Raw genomic sequence first — 19,208 nt, 5'->3', positions numbered from 1 at the left:
TGCACCATATTTGCAGTATCCTCGTCTCTAGTACCTACATACACGTGGGGGGCTGTAGTAGATGGACAGAGTTCAGTCATGCTGGGTGGGTGGAATTGTACATTTTCTAGACTGGCTACTGCAGTACTTACAGGTGTATTGGTGCCCCTAGAATGTGTGGGGCCAGGCTGCTCCTGTGACCGTTGAGTTAGACTGAAGTCCAGGTTCTTTGGGGTGTCACCCAGGGTCATGGCTCCAGGTTGCCGGGGTGGTGGGGTCTGGGAGCACATGGCATCAGCTGTACCCTCATGGTTCTCTTGCAGGTTTGATTGTAATAAAGTCCCCCTGGAGATTGCCTGCTCATCTATTGCCTTTTGTGCTTCCTGTGCTACCTTTTCCCAATCTTCATCTAGATACTTGGACACATAACACTTCTCACAGGTATATTTCCTGGTGGTTTTCAGGAGACACATTAGGTTGTATAAGGGCAATTTTGAACAGTAGTAGTGAATCCATTCCTTACATTCACCATGCTGGACGGAGTGTATCATGTCATCACCCAAGCTACAGGCAGCACAGGTAATCACATGGCCTGTGTTGGAATCCTGGCTTTTGTTTACACTGGCAGCCATCATATAGACTATATATATGTATATATATATATATATATATATATATATATATATATATATATATATATATATATATATATATATATATATATATATATATATATATTTCAGAAATATGGTATTATGAAATGTAGGAAAATATTGCGTAAGAAAAACTAAGACTACGTCAAACTAGCTGTGAGAATGATTCGTGTCTGATTTGAAATCACGTGATTTCGTTTATAGAAACATCTGTAATGTATACTTTCAAATATTTTAGTGAACTTGGTATTTTAACTAAAATATATTTAATCTTCTATGATTTTAAACAAGTAATAATAGGCGAATCTAATATATATATTTCCTCATATTTTTTTCCACTCATGAAATTCGTCAAAATGTCTTTAGGCTTGTTGTCTCTACTTGGCCCTTCAACTATTTAATAAATACCGCTAATTTGCCTTTAAATGTGTGAATATAAGATAATTAGAAATGATAGATTAAACATAAATGGTAAAATCTAAATAAATATTAGTTTTCTGCTCAGTATTCGTACCAATCGAAGATTACAGTATCTGTAACTACGTTTTTCGAAATTGTAGGTAAATCATCACAAAATACAGAAAACTGCCATATTTTGATATAAAATTAGTAAACAACTTTTTTATTAATATAAAATTATTATATTTAGGAGCCGAACAAATAATAATTTCACACTCGCAGTACAGGTGATCGAAATCTGGTTTAATTTATAAATAGATTAAGAATATACGAATAGTTCAGTATAATATAATTATAATTATTATATTAGGATAAATAAAACATATTTCAAAGCCAAATAAATTAAATAAATACCAGTTATACAATAAACTTTACGCTCGTAGTACGTTGTGTTTTGGAAGCGTGTTTACGTTTGACATAGAAAAGAAAATCGTCCAATTTTGGAGAATTTGGTGGAATATTTGGACCTCTCATCAGGTATTGATATGGTAGGATGTACTAGAACACGTAGGCTTTAATTACAGGTTAAAATGGGACCTGCATCAATAGAATTAAGCTTTAGGAGAAGTTTTTTTGTTTAGGCCTATCACTGCCGGCAAGATCTAGGCCTCTTATTGTTATGGCGAAGCAGATTATGGTTTTATTTTATGTTTCGGTGTTCCTTTTAGTCATGTGTGGACCGATATTCCGGTCCGTGGAAGTCTGGGTTCAGTACTGTTGGCCCAAGACAAATTTGGATCTAGGTAACTCGGCCCATACCGAGACTACTCGGCCCTAAGACAACTTGTCCCAAAGACTACTCGGCCCTAAGACAACTTGTCCCAAAGACTACTTGGCCCTAAGACAACTTGTCCCAAAGACTACTCGGCCCTAAGACAACTTGTCCCAAAGACTACTCGGCCCATATTGAGACAACTCTTGGAGTGTATGTATGATAGCGGCCACCCGGAGCCTTTGTATGTCAGTGGCCAGTTCCCGTGTAGATTAAAAATTGACGTTAACTAAACTAAATTTTCGGTAATTTTGTATATTATTCCATGGTAATGTAACCTAGGAAAAAAACTACTGTTTCTTACAGAAAAAATTACGATCTCTTCAAAAATGACACTCGTTTCCGTCGCAAATGAATAGTTTCAGAAATATATATAAATCTATATCCTACGATAATGGGGGACCCCCAGTGGGAACTCGGGGTTTTGGGTGGGGAAAACATACTGGGGAAACGATATATAATTGTTTTCCTATAGTAAATAACGTGAATTAATAGAATTTGATGTTCATTTCAATGGGAAACAAACAGATCAACCAATTCGGATAACTTTAAGATGCACGGTGTCACTTCTCTTACGAACGAACGATAACATTAGCAACGTTACCAATAATACACAGTGTTACCAACGTTGACGTATGGTACACAGAGTTACCAACGGCACGTTGACATTACTAAAGATAGTAATGATAGATATTTCCATATATTAAATAATTTCTCCATATAAGTTTTACTCAATATATAAAATGTACAAAAAGGGCACAGAACCTAACAAACCCACCTAACCTAGCCTAGTAGTATGACAGGTCACAAAATAACATTTGATCTACATCGGACGTTGGCAGCACTGGTTCAGGTTCAGGTTCAGGTTCTGGGGTGAGGCATAGCCTTTACAACGGCGCCTCTGTGTCTTTTAGTTTTGTGTGTTCCTTATTTTCACTAGTTTTTCTCTTTTCATCCACATTTGTTATAGTATACTTTTCTTATTTTCAATATTCTCTTCACAAAAAAGGAATTTTCCAACTGTTTGTGCACTATCTTCTTCGTATGGTTGTTGAAGCTCAATTGCTTTTATTCTTATATCACTAAACTGTGGACAATATAATATAAAGTGGTTAGCATTTTCTTCTACATCACAGAATACACAGTTTATATTTCCATCTTGGTGTCTGTTTCTTATATTCAAGCCCAATGAGTTTGTCCTTGCTCTGAATAATAAAATTGACGAAAATGTATTGTCATACACTTCCTCCTCCTTGATTTCACTTTTCCAGTTTTTATACAAAATTAAACTCTCCTTACACTCCATTTCACTCTTCCATTTGCTTGTGTCCCATTCTCTTGTTCTCTTCTTTATGTCCTCTTTCGTACATCTCTTGACTTCTCTCATCGCCATTCCACATTCTTCAGCATACTTCTTCACATGCATCCACCACTTCCTCTCTTTTTCTTCCATATCATTGACTATTGCTGTAAGTAGGTCCTTTTTTCCCTTAAAAATGCTATTAAGGTACCTCAGCTTACCATCCATTACCCTTGTTTTCATAGCAGATGCTCCTACATCCTACTGGTTACTGTATTTTTTCATGACACAATCTTTGCAACGGCGCCTCCAAAGTTTATTCATATATACTGTTTTGTATTTTCCTCCAGTTATTATAATTTCAAGAAGGTAATGAATAGAGAAGAAAAGGCTTGTTTTACGTTTATATATCGATTCCCCAGTATGTTTTCCCCACCCAAAACCCCGAGTTCCCACTGGGGGTCCCCCATTATTGGAGGATATAGATGTATATTTATTTCTGAAACTATTAATTTGCGACGGGAACGAGTGTCATTTTCGAAGAGAGCGTAATTTTCAATATTAAACTTACCCGATAATCATGTAGCTGTCAACTCCGTTGCCCGACAGAATTCTATGGAGGGATACGCCAGCTATCACAATACTAGAAGGGGGTGTACTTACCAGCGCCACCTGTGGCCAGGTACTCAATCATTTGTTGTTGACACCAACTCAATTATTCCTCTGTCGTGCTTCCGGCTAGACGTTCTGGGATACGCTTATGGTCTTCGAGTTTATTCATGGATATTTGGTGAAGTATTCTCTTAGATTAACGGCTGTCGCATTACTGGAATCTTCTTTATATTAGCTAGATAGCTTTTATATAAATACTGGTTAACGGTTAATGAATTTTTGCTTGTTTTTGGATCACCCTTTGACTAACTCTTTGAAACAAGATGTCTGACGTTTCGCAAGCTCCCTCCCATAGACGATGTAGGTCTTGCAATAGGCGTATTCCGAAGGCCTCGGTAGATCCTCACACCGCTTGTTCTGACTGTAGGGACAGGCCCTGTCTATTAGAAAATCGATGTGAGGAGTGCGCCGGACTTTCGGAATTGGAATTTGTCCGTCTTTTAAAATATTCATCTAAGTTAGAGAGAGGTAGAGTTAGGAGAAGTTCTTCTCACTCTTCTATGTTTTCCTCACCTCATGATCCCCTACCTTTTCCTACCCCTGTAGTGGCTACCCCCGAACCTACTGTGTGCCCTCCGCCTGATATGTCAACTGTTTTGCGTGCTATTCAGGCTTTAGGAGATAAAGTAGAATCAGTGGTAAGTGACCATAAGTCTCTGATGGCCGAGGTTAAAGAACTGAAGGTCAAGAGTGCAGTGGGTGGAAATAGTGCCAGTGCTGTGACGAGTGCTAGTGTCTGTGCAGTGCCAAGTGCTAGTGGTGCCAGTGTGGTGCGTGAGGATTTTTCTGTGCGAGCCAGTCGTCCTCCCAGTCCGGGACCTCTTGCAAGCTCCCATGCCCAGGGGAGAAGCAATGTCGAAGGGCTTAAGGGTTCGACAGGCCTTGTTAGGCGCACAGAATTATCCTCGGTGGTTGCGGGTGTGTCTTCCTTAGACCGTCACTCCCACCTGCAGACGATTGAGCCCGTCTTCTCGTCCGCTGATCTACATGCAGGGAAGAAACGTTGGTCTCAGGTCTCGAGACCGCTTAAACGGAGAGTTCAGTCAGCGAGTGCTCAGCCAGGTTGTAGTCATTGGCTCAGCTCCGACTCGCCTCAGTCATCGGTCGACTGTACTCCGCCCAAGAGGAGTAAGGTTCTGCCTATACAGAGCCCGACTGTGACGTTACCTCAGTCTGTTATCGTTTCTGCCGACCCCAAGTGGACCCTGCTTCAGTCCATGCAAGCTCAGCTTTCGGACTTGATGCGTGAGTGTCGGGCTGAGAGTGTTGCACCTCCTCCTCCGCCTACACTCCCTCCACCTGTTCTCGCTCCGCCTGTGCTCGCCCAGCCTGCACCTGCTCCGCCCGGTCGCAGCACCATCTGCCAGGCGTACGATGTTGAGCCACTTTCGGAGTTTGCTGTTCCCAGTGTTGTTCAGCCTCAGCCTTCTTTAAGGCAACCCTTGCTTTGGGATCAGGAGAGTTATTCCACTCTTCCTCCTCCTTCCCTTGCTGCTCCACCAGTGGTGCAACTCTCGGTTGGGGTACAACAACCTCTCCCCTCCGTGAGTCTGTCTGCTCAACCATCGCTGCAGCGAGCTCAACCCTCCTCTAAGCAAGCTCCTCTACACCCTGGACTTGCGCCTCAGGAGCCTCAGCTTGCGAGAACTTTACCTTGTTCTGCTCAGCCTCAACCTCTTCATGCTCCACTCATCTCACAGGAACAGGAACGGACTACTCCTCCTCCGTCCTCCGCTCAGCTTGTGCATTCCTTGGGTTCAACTCTTGCTAGGAGTCAACCTCCTTCACCCATGCGCCTGCCTTCTGCTTCGTCTGTTGTTCAGCCTATGCAGTCTGAGCCTCAGGTTTTCCCTCAACATGAGGAAACCTCTGTTATTGTTCCTACCCGTTCTGACTCTGCGGTTCAGCATTCTGGTCCTATTGCTTCGCTACCCTCTGCTGATGAAGTGTCGGATGATGAGGAGGCACACCTTGATCCCTCATCAGACGTGGAGGAGTCTAAGCTTTCTCCATTGTCTATTGATTTTCGAAAGGTCTTAGCTCTGCTCAGGGAGATTTACCCTGAACACTTCGTCTCTGCTGTTCCCCGCTCTCCTCCATCTGAGTTTTCGCTGGGCGTGCAACAAGCTAAGTCCAACTATACTAAGCTTGTCCTAGCTAGATCCTCCAAGAGGGCTTTAAGGATCTTAGGGGAGTGGCTTCAGTCTAAACAACACCTTGGCAAGACTTCCTTCATGTTCCCGCCAACGAAGCTCGCTTCGAAAGGTTGCGTTTGGTATGCTACAGGGGAAGCACCAGGCTTGGGAGTACCTGCCTCTGCCCAGGCTGACTTCTCAAGTCTGGTGGACTCGCCTAGGAGGACTGCGATGAGACGCTCGAAGGTTTGTTGGACCTTCTCGGACCTGGATCATCTTCTCAAAGGGTTGTTCAGAGCTTTCGAAATGTTCAACTTTCTCGACTGGTGCCTGGGAGCCCTCAGCAAGAAAACCTCTCCTGCGGACAAAGATTCTGCCATGCTTATTATGTCCTGCATGGATAAGGCCATCAGAGATGGATCGGGTGAGCTAGCGTCGTTATTTGTATCAGGGGTGTTGAAGAAAAGGGAACAACTGTGTACCTTCCTCTCCGCCAGCATTACACCGTGCCAACGGTCACAACTCCTTTTTGCTCCACTCTCAAAGTTCCTCTTTCCCGAGGAGCTAGTTAAGGACTTGTCGGCTGCCCTGATACAGAAGGACACGCACGATCTTGTAGCCTCATCGGCTCGTAAGTCTAAGGTTACTACCTCTGTCCCCAAGACTTATCGCTCCCCAGTGGCTGATACCCCGGCTACGAGGTTCATACCGCCCTTTCGTGGTAGAGCCCCCAGCCGAGGTAGCTCCCGTCCAGACTCTCACAGGAGCAAGTCTCGGAAAGGACCCAGGACATCTAAGGGAAAGAACTGACTCTCAGATTCTCCAGACAACAGTAGGAGCCAGACTCAAGATCTTCTGGCGAGCCTGGGAGAAGAGAGGTGCAGACGCACAGTCTGTCAGTTGGCTGAGGTACGGTTACAGGATTCCATTCTGCCTCAAACCGCCTCTGACCACATCGCCCATCAACCTCTCTCCCAACTACAAAGAAGAGGACAAGAGGCTAGCATTGCAACAGGAGGTGTCGCTACTTGTGCAGAAGAAGGCAGTGGTTATAGTCCGGGACCATCAATCCCCGGGCTTCTACAACCGTCTCTTTCTTGTGGCCAAGAAGACAGGAGGTTGGAGACCGGTGCTGGACGTCAGCTCTCTCAACGAGTATGTCACCAAGCAGACGTTCACAATGGAGACGACCAAGTCGGTCTTAGCAGCGGTCAGACAGGAGGACTGGATGGTCTCCTTGGACTTGAAAGATGCATACTTTCACGTTCCCATTCATCCAGACTCCCAACCTTTCCTGAGATTCGTTTTCGGAAAGGTTGTCTATCAGTTCCAAGCCCTGTGTTTTGGCCTAAGCACAGCTCCTATGGTCTTTACTCATCTGATGAGGAATGTAGCGAAATTCCTGCACTTATCGAACATCAGAGCCTCCCTCTACCTAGACGACTGGCTGTTGAGAGCCTCCACGAGTCGTCGTTGTCTGGAGAACCTCTCTTGGACTTTAGATCTAATCAGAGACCTAGGTCTATTAGTCAATATAGAGAAATCTCAACTCATTCCCTCCCAATCCATTGTGTACCTGGGAATGGAGATTCAGAGTCGGGATTTTCGGGCTTTTCCATCGGCCCCCAGGATAAACCAAGCCCTAGAGTGCATCATGAGCATGCTGAAGAGGAGCAATTGCTCAGTGAGACAGTGGATGAGTCTCACAGGGACCCTCTCATCTCTGGCCCTGTTTGTCGAGCTAGGGAGACTCCACCTCCGCCCTCTTCAATTCCATCTTGCGGCTCATTGGGACAAGGGCTCGACTCTAGAAGCAGTCTCTATCCCTATCAACCAAGAGATGAAGACCACTCTCCTGTGGTGGAAGCACAATCTCCTTCTCAAGGAGGGTCTATCATTGGCCATCCAGACTCCCCATCTTCATCTCTTCTCGGATGCATCGGACTCGGGCTGGGGTGCGACCTTGGACGGACGGGAATGCTCAGGAGTATGGAACAAGGAACAAGGATTACTCCACATCAATTGCAAGGAACTGTTAGCAGTTCATCTTGCCCTGTTGAACTTCAAGTCCCTCCTGCTAGGCAAAGTGGTGGAGGTGAATTCAGACAACACCACAGCCTTGGCTTACATCTCCAAGCAAGGAGGGACCCATTCGAGGAGCCTTTACGAGATCGCAAGGGACCTCCTCATTTGGTCAAGAGGTCTAAACCTCACTCTGGTCACGAGGTTCATCCAGGGCGATATGAATGTTTCAGCGGATCGCCTCAGCAGAAGGAATCAGGTCATTCCCACGGAATGGACCCTCCACAAGAGTGTGTGCAACAGACTTTGGACCTTGTGGGGTCAACCTACCATAGATCTGTTTGCCACCTCCATCACCAAGAGACTTCCGCTTTATTGTTCCCCTGTTCCAGACCCTGCAGCGGTTCATGTGGATGCTTTTCTTCTGAACTGGTCCCATCTCGACCTGTACGCATTCCCTCCGTTCAAGATAATAAACAAAGTTCTGCAGAAATTCGTCTCGCACGAAGGGACACGGCTGACGCTGGTTGCTCCCCTTTGGCCTGCAAGAGAATGGTACACAGAGGTACTTCAATGGCTAGTCGACTTCCCCAGGACTCTACCTCTAAGAGTGGACCTTCTACGTCAACCACACGTAGACAGGTTGCACCCAAACCTCCACGCTCTTCGACTGACTGCCTTCAGACTGTCGAAAGATTCGCTAGAGCTAGAGGCTTTTCGAAGGAGGCAGCCAGTGCGATTGCCAGAGCTAGAAGAATTTCCACTCGTAGAGTCTACCAGTCTAAGTGGGAGGTCTTCCGAAGCTGGTGTAGAGCCAATTCAATATCCTCTACCAATACCTCTGTGATCCAAATAGCTGACTTCCTTCTTCATCTTAGGAATGAGAGATCCCTTTCAACACCTACGATTAAAGGGTATAGGAGCATGTTGGCCTCAGTTCTCCGCCACAGGGGTTTGGACCTGTCTTCCAACAAGGACCTTCAAGACATTCTCAAGTCTTTTGAAACGTCTAAAGAACGTCGTCTTTCCACTCCAGGCTGGAATCTAGACGTAGTCTTAAGGTTCCTTATGACATCTAGGTTCGAACCTCTCCAGTCAGCTTCCTTCAAGGATCTTACCCTCAAGACTGCTTTTCTCGTTTGCCTTGCAACAGCTAAGAGAGTCAGTGAGGTTCATGCCTTCAGCAAGAACATTGGTTTCACAACCGAATCTGCAACATGTTCTTTTCAGCTTGGATTCCTAGCAAAGAACGAGCTTCCTTCACGTCCTTGGCCTAGATCGTTCGAAATACCTAGCCTCTCCAACATGGTAGGTAACGAACTTGAGAGAGTTCTTTGCCCTGTCAGAGCTCTCAAATATTATCTGAAGAGGTCTAAACCTATTCGAGGACAGTCAGAAGCCTTATGGTGTGCCATCAAGAAACCCTCGAGACCCATGTCCAAGAATGGGCTTTCGTACTATATAAGGCTTCTGATCAGAGAAGCACATTCTCACTTAAAGGAGGAAGACCTTGCATTGCTGAAGGTAAGGACCCACGAAGTAAGAGCTGTAGCTACTTCGTTGGCCTTTAATAAAAACCGTTCTCTGCAGAGCATTATGGATGCAACCTATTGGAGGAGCAAGTCAGTGTTTGCATCATTTTATCTGAAAGATGTCCAGTCTCTTTACGAGAACTGCTACACCCTGGGACCATTCGTAGCAGCGAGTGCAGTAGTAGGTGAGGGCTCAGCCACTACATTCCCATAATCCCATAACCTTTTTAACCTTTCTCTTGAATACTTTTATTGTTGTTTTTATGGTTGTTACGGTAGGCTAAGAAGCCTTCCGCATCCTTGGATTTGGCGGGTGGTCTATTCATTCTTGAGAAGCGCCTGGGTTAAAGGTTTGGTAGAGGTCCTTTAGTAGGGTTGCAACCCCTTGTACTTTGGCACCTTTGGGTTGATTCAGCCTCCAAGAGGAACGCTGCGCTCAGTAAGGAAGACGAACTTTAAATAAAAGGCAGAGTAACGGTTCTATTCGACTTCCTTACCAGGTACTTATTATTTCATTGTTATTTGAGATAACTGTTATATGAAATTTGGGATACTTAGCTATCCTTTAATCATGTACACTGGTTTTCACCCACCTCCCTGGGTGTGAATCAGCTACATGATTATCGGGTAAGTTTAATATTGAAAAATGTTATTTTTATTAATAAAATAAATTTTTGAATATACTTACCCGATAATCATGATTTAATCGACCCTCCCTTTCCTCCCCAGAGAGAACCAGTGGACCGAGGAATAATTGAGGAGGTGTCAACAACAAATGATTGAGTACCTGGCCACAGGTGGCGCTGGTAAGTACACCCCCTTCTAGTATTGTGATAGCTGGCGTATCCCTCCATAGAATTCTGTCGGGCAACGGAGTTGACAGCTACATGATTATCGGGTAAGTATATTCAAAAATTTATTTTATTAATAAAAATAACATTTTTTTCTATAAGAAACAGTAGTTTTTTTCCTAGGTTACATTACCATGGAATAATATACAATGAAACCAAATTTTCCCCCTAACCTAACCAATAAGCCATTTCCCATGGCTGGGGTGAAGCCCCCCTGCAACACCCCTTATACTGTCGTATTCTAAGTTAGCTGTAATCATACATATAGGTGGCCGCTATCATACATACACCTCCTCATCCCTTAGACTACTCTTCCCATATCGAGACAACTCGGCCAGTTTAAATTTCATTTTGATATTTCATTTTCCTGCTTTTTCTATATGCAGACTTTACAATATTCATTTACACAAACATCAAGATGAGATGAGAAATGGTAAAATCAGTCCCCCATGCAAAACTAAAAGGGCCGTCTATTTTCAATAAATGTACTGTTAATTGTTTATATGCTCTTACGGAATTCTAAAATAAATGTCGTAGATAGTAAAGTAAAAGTTTGAAATTTAAATTTAATGTCAATGAAGCTTTCATTTATTCTACTAAATTGAACGCAATAATTTACAAATTTTTGTTTCTTGTTTAAAAAAGCTGTTATTTTTCTGTTAACTTGATCTCGCTAGAAATAATTTACCTTGATTTGATTATGTGTATTTTTCGGAGCCTCTGTAGTTTTTGGGGACAGGCCTTTGACCGGCCGAAAATCGAGTAAAAAAAGTCCGAAATCGGCTCTTTTTTACGGGAATGATCACTGAATGAAATAATATTAATTTCACTAGTTTTGTAATTGCTTGTCCCAACAATCTACATACTAGTACCATTCTGGTCATGGATGTCCGAAATGTGCGAGAAAAATGGACAACTAACCCAAAATTCCCCTCCTAACCTGACCTACAAGCCATGTCCTTACCTTCCTCGTGAACTAACCGGGGGGGGCTAACGCCCCCCTGCGACCCCCAAACACTGTCGCTAACATACAAATCCCACAAACCCAACCTAACTAAAGCTAGTAGTTCCCAGGTCACTACCCCTACCCGGGGGCAAGCCCCCGGACCCCCTTCGTAAGTCTCTCCTACACAAAAAAAGCTTTGGGCAGCACTCCAATGTATATCTTATCCACATGATCATAATAAAAGTTACTCAGGCTTACCTTAATATTCGATGTCGCTAAAACCAAAATCCTCCGGTTCTTGGGCCTTCAACCTCTTCTGGAGTGGAGGATTAGGAGGAGGACTTGAATTTTCGCGACTAGTGGAAGGTCGGGCGTCGTTAGCTGAAGAACGGCTGCTGGATGGACGAACGTTACTTGGCCGAACGTTAGTAGCGTTAGAGGGAGGAGATTCAGGAATCGGCAAGAAGAGAGGACTGGCTTTGAGCGGGTAAACGCGCTTGATGAGCTGTAAAAATGTCCTGAACGGACATACGGACTTGTCTATATATCGCTTCCTGATACAGTACTCCGCAAAATAGCTTTCGTACAACGTTTTCTGGGTACCGAATCTTGGTAGCAAGCTCCTATTGAGAACCCGCCATTGCGATTCTATAGTGTTCGTATGTACGGTCGGGTCATTAGGATCAACGAAGTTAAAACTGTGGTTTACAGTAAAATGTTTAAAATCATGGTCTTTGACTTTGCCGTATCCTTTCCAGCAATCGGCAATGATAGTGGTCCCGGGAAGAACGTGCTCTTTGAGCGCCGAGATCAACGTTTCCGCGTTACCTTCCTTAACCACTCTGAAAAAGGTCTCGCGTGTTTCCCGGTCAATGTCCCCAAAGACCCAGGTTCCTTTGACTCTATGCCCGATGTTATACTTCCTCTTGCCGAACTTGCTCTCGTCCACTTCCACAATGTGCCCTGGTCCACCAATTTTCTTATTGTCCAAAATCAACACTTGTTCACACACTTCTCGGCAAAAGTTGTACCAGTCAACGAGAGTGTGAGAAGCAAGCTGTTCGTGCTTCACTTCAACACAGTATTGAGGCCAACGATGAACCCAACAACACATGAGGAGAATGACCTCACGTTCTTCGAGGTTTGAGCGCTTAAAGAATGATCCATGCCGCATTGTGAACTTAAGGCGACACTTGCGGTTCCTACACCTCCAAAAATAATTGTTTGTTCCGTAACCGAAATACAAACCACGCTATTTACAAAGGGTTACCTTTTAGCGTAGCTGAAATGGCGAGCCATTAGAATTTAACGAGGGTGTATTACCCCCGCGCTAGTTAGCGGGGGGGGGGGGGGGGGTAGGGGAGTGGTAGCTAGCTAAATAGCGTGGTTTGTATTTCGGTTACGGAACAAATGACAAATTCGAAGATAATTTGTATTTTTCCTAACCATACAAACCTTAGCTATTTACACACATTTGCCCGCCAGCCCTGTCCCCCAAGACAACTCCTACCTCTAAGTGAAAGTGAGCATTCATCTGTGTGTGAGGGAGGGGAGGGGTAGCTAGCTACCACTCCCCTACCCCCCCCGCTAACTAGCGCGGGGGTAATACACCCTCGTTAAATTCTAATGGCTCGCCATTTCAGCTGCGCTAAAAGGTAAACCCTGTGTAAATAGCTAAGGTTTGTATGGTTAGGAAAAATACAAATTATCTTCGAATTTGTCATATTCATAATGAAGAAAATAAGGAGAATTATTGGTATATTTACAGATAATTTGAAGGTTTTTTGGTGGAATACATAAGGAAAACCTATATCGTAAATTATAGAGGTGTTAAGATTCTATGATTTATTTGAAATGGAAACAAACGCTATGTCACCACCTAACCTAAGTTTTCCTTCGCTACCTAGGAGCTGATCTTGTATTCTTACCAACCTGTGGGATATCTACCACACCCCCTTAAACTGCAGTATCCTTATCTGGGCCTAAGATTAAGCCACAAACCTGTGTTTCCTTCCCAAACAGAGTTTTTCTTGTGTATTTCTGAGTTTGACCCGTCCATAGAACTTGACCCATCTGTTAATGCCATGAAGATATCACATATCTAAGGAAAACCCCTCCATTAACCTAATCTAGAATGATGTGTCCATACCTATTAGGGGAGAACCCCAATCCCCCTATGCCCAGTCTCAAAAACCTCTTGTTCTTTTACCAAAGTTATCGTCTACCTGTTGCAACCAAAACATTCATTCACACAGTAACGGCACAACTCATTGACATTACCAACTCGCACTGTTTATGTTTTGTAACAAACTCCCGTCATAGTCAAAACCTAATCTATAATACAGTATTAAGAAATATTGTTTATTAATTTCTTGATTTTAAGATTAGACCTTATCGTAACACCATTTGTCACATATTGAAAGTGACGTACAGTATCATCATCATCATCATCATCATCATCATCTCCTCCTACGCCTATTGACGCAAAGAGCTTCTGTTATGTTTCGCCAGTCATCTCTATCTTGATCTTTTAATTGAATACTTCTCCATTCATTATCTACTTAGCGCTTCATAGTCCTCAGCCATGTAGGCCTGGGTCTTCCAACTCTTCTAGTGCCTTGTGAAGCCCAACTGAATGTTTAGTGAAATAACTTCTTTTGGGAGTGCAAAGAGCATGCCAGTATACCTAACTAATTTTACACTTAGGAGATACGAAAGGGAAATGAGTACAATATTTGTTCCTACACATAAACCTTAGACCTTTAATTTTGACTCCAGTTGCCGTACAGCTTTCTTGCCTGGCTGTTTTAATTTGATGTTTTTTCATTCAGATTGAATGTTGGATTTTGCAGACATTGCTGTTTGAGGAAAGTAAACTTTAATCGTGCCACAGGTTTCTGTGCTACTTGGCTTTTGTTGTCAGCCATGTCCACTGTCGTGTGTCCGTGCAGCGATGACGAAAACGAAAACCTCAGGGCGTTAGTATTCATTGGATATCACTGGTGTGTTCCTCTGGCAACCTAATCTGTATCACAGTAGTAACTTTGGACCAATGTTCTTGCTTGAGACGGCTTCTCACGAGTTCCCCAGTCACGAGCCCCCTTAATCCACGTGCATGAGTATCGTGAACATGATCGTCCACATCATCAAGGGGTCCACTATTTACAATCCAGGTTGCATCCGCTGTCCGAAAGTTTCGTCACTTCATTAGCAGTCTGCGTGATCTATCTTCTCTCGCTTAGCTGAGTGATGAGAAGACTTCCCAAGTGCATATGGAAGGGATGATACATACCAGGAAAGTGTACACTTGAGAAGATGATCCTAGAACATTCGTGTCTTGTATGCGACGTGTGAGGTTAGTTATCGGGCAATGATTCCTATTTCCTGGAATACGTTTCGGTATGCTGTTCGGGTATTCTTTGTGCAGGATGGATACTTCACATCTGTTCTTCAATGACTTTTCTGATTGCAAAAATTGTGTCATCTGTTTCTTTCCAGCTTTTCCACTGTACAGCACTGGTGAAAGAGAAGCGTAGAATCTTCTCATTACTTGTACGAGATCTGAGGAATTCCCTTCGTGTTCCCCAAGATTTCCTGGCACTCTTTCCATTCGTGTTTCATCTTCATGAGAATGACGCAGTTGTGTTCTCACCTGGCAAGACACGTCCCCTTGTTCTTGCTTCACGATCGTTTCTCAGAAAATCGTTGCTTCCTCTGACAGCATTTACATTTGTTCCGTAACCGCAATACAAACCACGCTATTTACATAGGGTATTACTTTCGGCGTAGCTGAAATGACGAGCCATTAGATTTTTAACAAGGGTTAACTACCCCCGCGCTAGTTAGCAAGGGGGTAGGGGAGGGGTAGCTAGCTACCCCTCCCCCCCCACACACCGGTGAACTGCTTCACTTCACATTTGGCTCGGGGGATGAGCAGACATGTCTGTCTCGCCCTCGCATTTTTGACAGCCTTAATTTGTTTGCTTTTTCTTACAGCTTGTGTGCTTGAAGTTGGCCTCTACCTTCCTATAATGCGGAAGTGCCCTGGACTCCCCGACCGCCCTTGTGGAACGTTCATGTCGGCGGTCGAGACGGACCCTCACACCTTATGTCCGTATTGCCGAGGTCAACGGTGTGATAGGAATAAAACTTGTAGTGAGTGCAGGGAGTGGTCTACCTCCCAGTGGGAGAGGTTTGCCCGGCGGCGTAAGAAGAAGTCTAGGCGTGACCTTTCTCCTTCAAGGGTTCCCTTGAAGAAGGAAGGCTCCAAGGACTCTTCTTCCGTTGCCCGAACCCCCTCCGAAGCTCCCACTTGATCGGTCTCTCGTGAGAGGCCGTCAAGTGGTAGCGTAGGCCATTCTTTTGTTTCCCAACCTCGGGGTTCGGGAGAGGGCGTTGCCTCCCGTAGCGAGGCAGCTCCCCCTCCTCCTCCAGGGGAGGATATTGATTTTGTTGATGACCATGTATCTAACAATGACCTTTTACAGCTTTGGGCTTCCTTGGGGCTTAAAGGCTCGCCCTCCAGGGAAGCCCTGTTTGACCTGATCCAGTTGGGTGCAGCTGTCAAACAGTCGCCGGTAATAGCAGAGGTTGATCCTCTGTCTATTGTCGACGTTGTTGTGGCAGAGGCTTCCGACGGGTCGGGTCAAACCCCTGCTGCTGTTGCGGATGTTGCTTAGGGCTCAGTTCCCCCCTCCGAACATCCTTCGAGGGAGGCGCTGAGTCCAACGGTCTCTCCTGCGGGTGTTTCTCCCAGTTCACTGACAGAGACTCCTTTTCGGAGGACCGATGATGGTGTTGCTGTACCTCGAGGTCATATTTGCTGTAAGGCTCTTCCTCCTCTTCGCCGTAGAGGCCTTCCTTTTCCTTACAAGGGAGAAGGGAGTTAGGAGGCGCCTCTTTGGTTCTTCGCCTTCGACGTCCCTCCGCAGAGGATCCTCCTCGATGAGAGCAGACCGTTGCAGCTGCATCGCTAGACCTCTCAGCAGATCGTTCGCGATCTCCGATGCCTGCCAGACCTTCCAGTCTTCCATCTCCGTTCTTTGACGCAGATGCGCAGTGGGCGCCAACGCACCCCGTTTTCCAACGGGCACCGGTCCCTTCGGGGCAAAAAGGCTTATCCCACAATGTGGGTAAGTCCCTTAAGTTTCAGGTTTTACCTGCGCGCCCACGATCTCCTGCGTGCAGTAGCGCACAAGCGTTCGCCTGCTGTGGACCTGTGTTCTGCTGATTCAACGCACCAGCGATCTCCTGCTGAGTCTCGCCGTAGATATCCTGCTCGCCAGCGCACATCTGTTCCTGCTGCGCGCAGTGCGCGCCAACGGTCTCCTGAGCGCCCACGATCACCTGCTCGTCAGCGCAAAACTGCGCGCCCTGTTCCTAATGTTCGCCCCGCGCGCCCACGATCTCCGGATCTGGGCGCGGGCAAGGAGATTATTCCTTCGCCTCCTCGCCGACATTCACCTGCGCGCCTTCAGAGCTCGCCATCGCGCGGACTCACCTGCGCGCACTTCTAAAGCAGTACGTGTCCCTGCGCGCCCACGAGATGTCTCCTGTGCCCGCCCACGAGCGTTCGCCTTTGCGCCCAACCTCACCTTCTGGTCTTGCGCCCCAGCTAGAATCTACTGACCGCGCAACTGCGCCAACGATCTCCTGCGCGCCAGCGCGGTCCCTCGTCTGCGCCCAAGTGCTCTCCAACGCGCCCACGCTCCAGATCGCCATAGGATAGGTCTCTGACGCACCCACTCACTAACTCGCCTGTTCGGCCTACGCGCCATCGTTCGCCTACGCGCCAGCGCTCGCCCTTACAACCGCGCGCACCCTCACCTGCGCGCCCACGCGCACCCACATCTTCATTTCTGCGTGCATGCGCGCGAACCAGCGATTTTACCATCGCGCGAGCGCCCGCGCTATCTCGACCGGGTTTCGCAGCGCGCCCAACCTTGCGAGTCTTCTGGAGCGCATGCTTCCAGATCATTGTCCTCATGATCTCCACCCGTAAGCGCAGAGTTGCGCACTTCCAGGAGCAGGAAGAATCTTCGGAGAGGTCTAGGCAACATTCTTCTTCTTTTCAGGCAGGCCCCATGATGTCCACTCCTAAGGATCAGCCGATCCCCTTCCCTCCAGCGGGAGTTGCTGACACTGCATCTGTCAGCCGTCAGCCTTGGTTCGGGTACCTGATCAAAGCGGTTGTGCAGGCTATGAAGCCGCCCCTCACTGATCTGGGACTGAAACCAACGGCAGCCTCGTCCCCGCTGAAGAAAAGGAGAGGAGTGGACTTCGTGGTGACTTCTCCTAGGGTTAAGCTGGCCCCCAAGAAGTCCGTCAGGAAGGCCCCTTCCCCCGTGGACGAAGCCTTTCCGTCCTCAGGAGAATCCAGCGAGGTGAGGCATTCTCCCATGGCACCAATGGGAGGAACCCCACCTCGAGGAAGAGAACCGTCTCGCGTGGAGAGGAGCCCCCAGACTTCTTTGCTTGTGTCCTGTATCCCTCCTAGGAGGGAGCCCAAGGACTCGAAGACCGTACCAAAGTCTTCATCCCGGATTCGACCAGAACCAGCAAGACCCCAGGAGAACGTCCACGTGTCCCCCCAAGTAGAGTTACTGGGGACAGGAGACCTTGTTGCCAGTCCACAAGGAGGAGAGCAGCATGAGTCGGAGCATGCCTTCTGGCAGGTCCTGAGTCCAGTGAGGCAACTCAACGGATTCAAGGACCCCGAGACCGCCCCCCCGCGAAGGCAAGGATACGGTCCTGGACCAGGTCTACGGTACCCAGAAACTCCCAAAGGCCAGCACGGCTCTGCCTTGGTCCCAGGGAGTGAAGAGTGCCAGAGACAGGGCCAGCTCTCCGAACTCGCCTCCTCCAGCAGTTCCTCTGCCGGGAACAAACTCCTCCCACCTCCTGTGTGCAACAGAGGAAGTACTTCGAAATCATGGGGGAGTCTTGTTTAGCTCTTCCCCTCCTCCACTCTGTGGAAGAGCTCTCTAGAGGAATTTCTCTCGTGAAACTCTCCGTCCAGCAGGTGACATTCTCGGCTACGGAGGTCCTTAGCCAGGAGAAGGTCGCAAAGTGTGCCATGCAGGCCACTAATTGTGCCGTGCAGGCCACTTCGTAGCTGGATATCTGGCAGGGATCTCTGGGCATCCTGTTGCGATCCGAGGACTTGTCCAAGGAGAGCACCAGGAGGGCCATGGAGTCTTTCCTCCTCTCGGGCACGCGCACCATCGAGTTCCTGGCTCACCAAGTTTCGAACTTGTGGGCAAACTCGATCTTAAAACGTCGTGATGCGGTGACCGAGAGGTTCCACTCGAAAGTCCCAGTCATGGATGTCGGCAGAGAGAGTTTGTTTGAGCCCAAGGATGTGGAACGTACAGCTGAGAGGTCGAGGAAGTCGAATCACAATTCGCTCCTCCAAAGGGCCCTTACATCTCGGGCCTACAAGCCTCCAGCTCCTCAACAACATCAGCAGCCTCGTCAGTCTAGGACATCGAAACAGGCTCCGGCAGCAAAGGCAAAGGTGTCTAAGCAGCAGCCCTTTCTTGTCAAAGACAAGAAGGGCGGAAAGTCCTCCAGGGGAGGTAGGAATCCTAGGGGAGCGGCCGAGGCCATAAACGCTAAGATTGGCAATCCCTTTTCAAAATACTGGAGGTTTAAAAAATTATCAATGGCAATAAATTATAATCAAGAGCGAATTCAAAAATTTATTTTACATAAACAGAACTATCACTGAAATATGTATTAAAGAAAAATGGCTCAGGATCGTAGATGGTCTTATTGCTTCTTGGTATTTAAGCGAGGTATCCGTCCTTATGAAGACCGATGATGCGACCTCACTAATAACCCCCAATACCAGAAAAGTCCTCAGGATCTATAAATATGTCATAAATA

General features: G+C 46.4%; 1 protein-coding gene across 1 annotated transcript in view; it reads left to right on the top strand.

Annotated features, from left to right (window-relative positions):
• Positions 1-528: 528 nt before the first annotated feature.
• The window catches only part of LOC137633719 (tRNA 2'-phosphotransferase 1-like), a 534,213-nt gene continuing 515,533 nt past the window's right edge, over positions 529-19,208 (top strand). Inside the window, exons 1-2 of the mRNA XM_068365965.1 lie at positions 529-558; positions 1,425-1,568. Coding sequence (XP_068222066.1) covers positions 529-558; positions 1,425-1,568 — 174 coding nt within the window. The remainder of the gene's footprint in view (positions 559-1,424; positions 1,569-19,208) is intronic.

The sequence above is a fragment of the Palaemon carinicauda genome, chromosome 43 (genome assembly GCF_036898095.1).
Source record: "Palaemon carinicauda isolate YSFRI2023 chromosome 43, ASM3689809v2, whole genome shotgun sequence".
NCBI lineage: Eukaryota > Metazoa > Arthropoda > Malacostraca > Decapoda > Palaemonidae > Palaemon > Palaemon carinicauda.
Note: the sequence above shows the minus strand (reverse complement) of the source record. Positions and strands in the feature narration are given on the sequence as shown.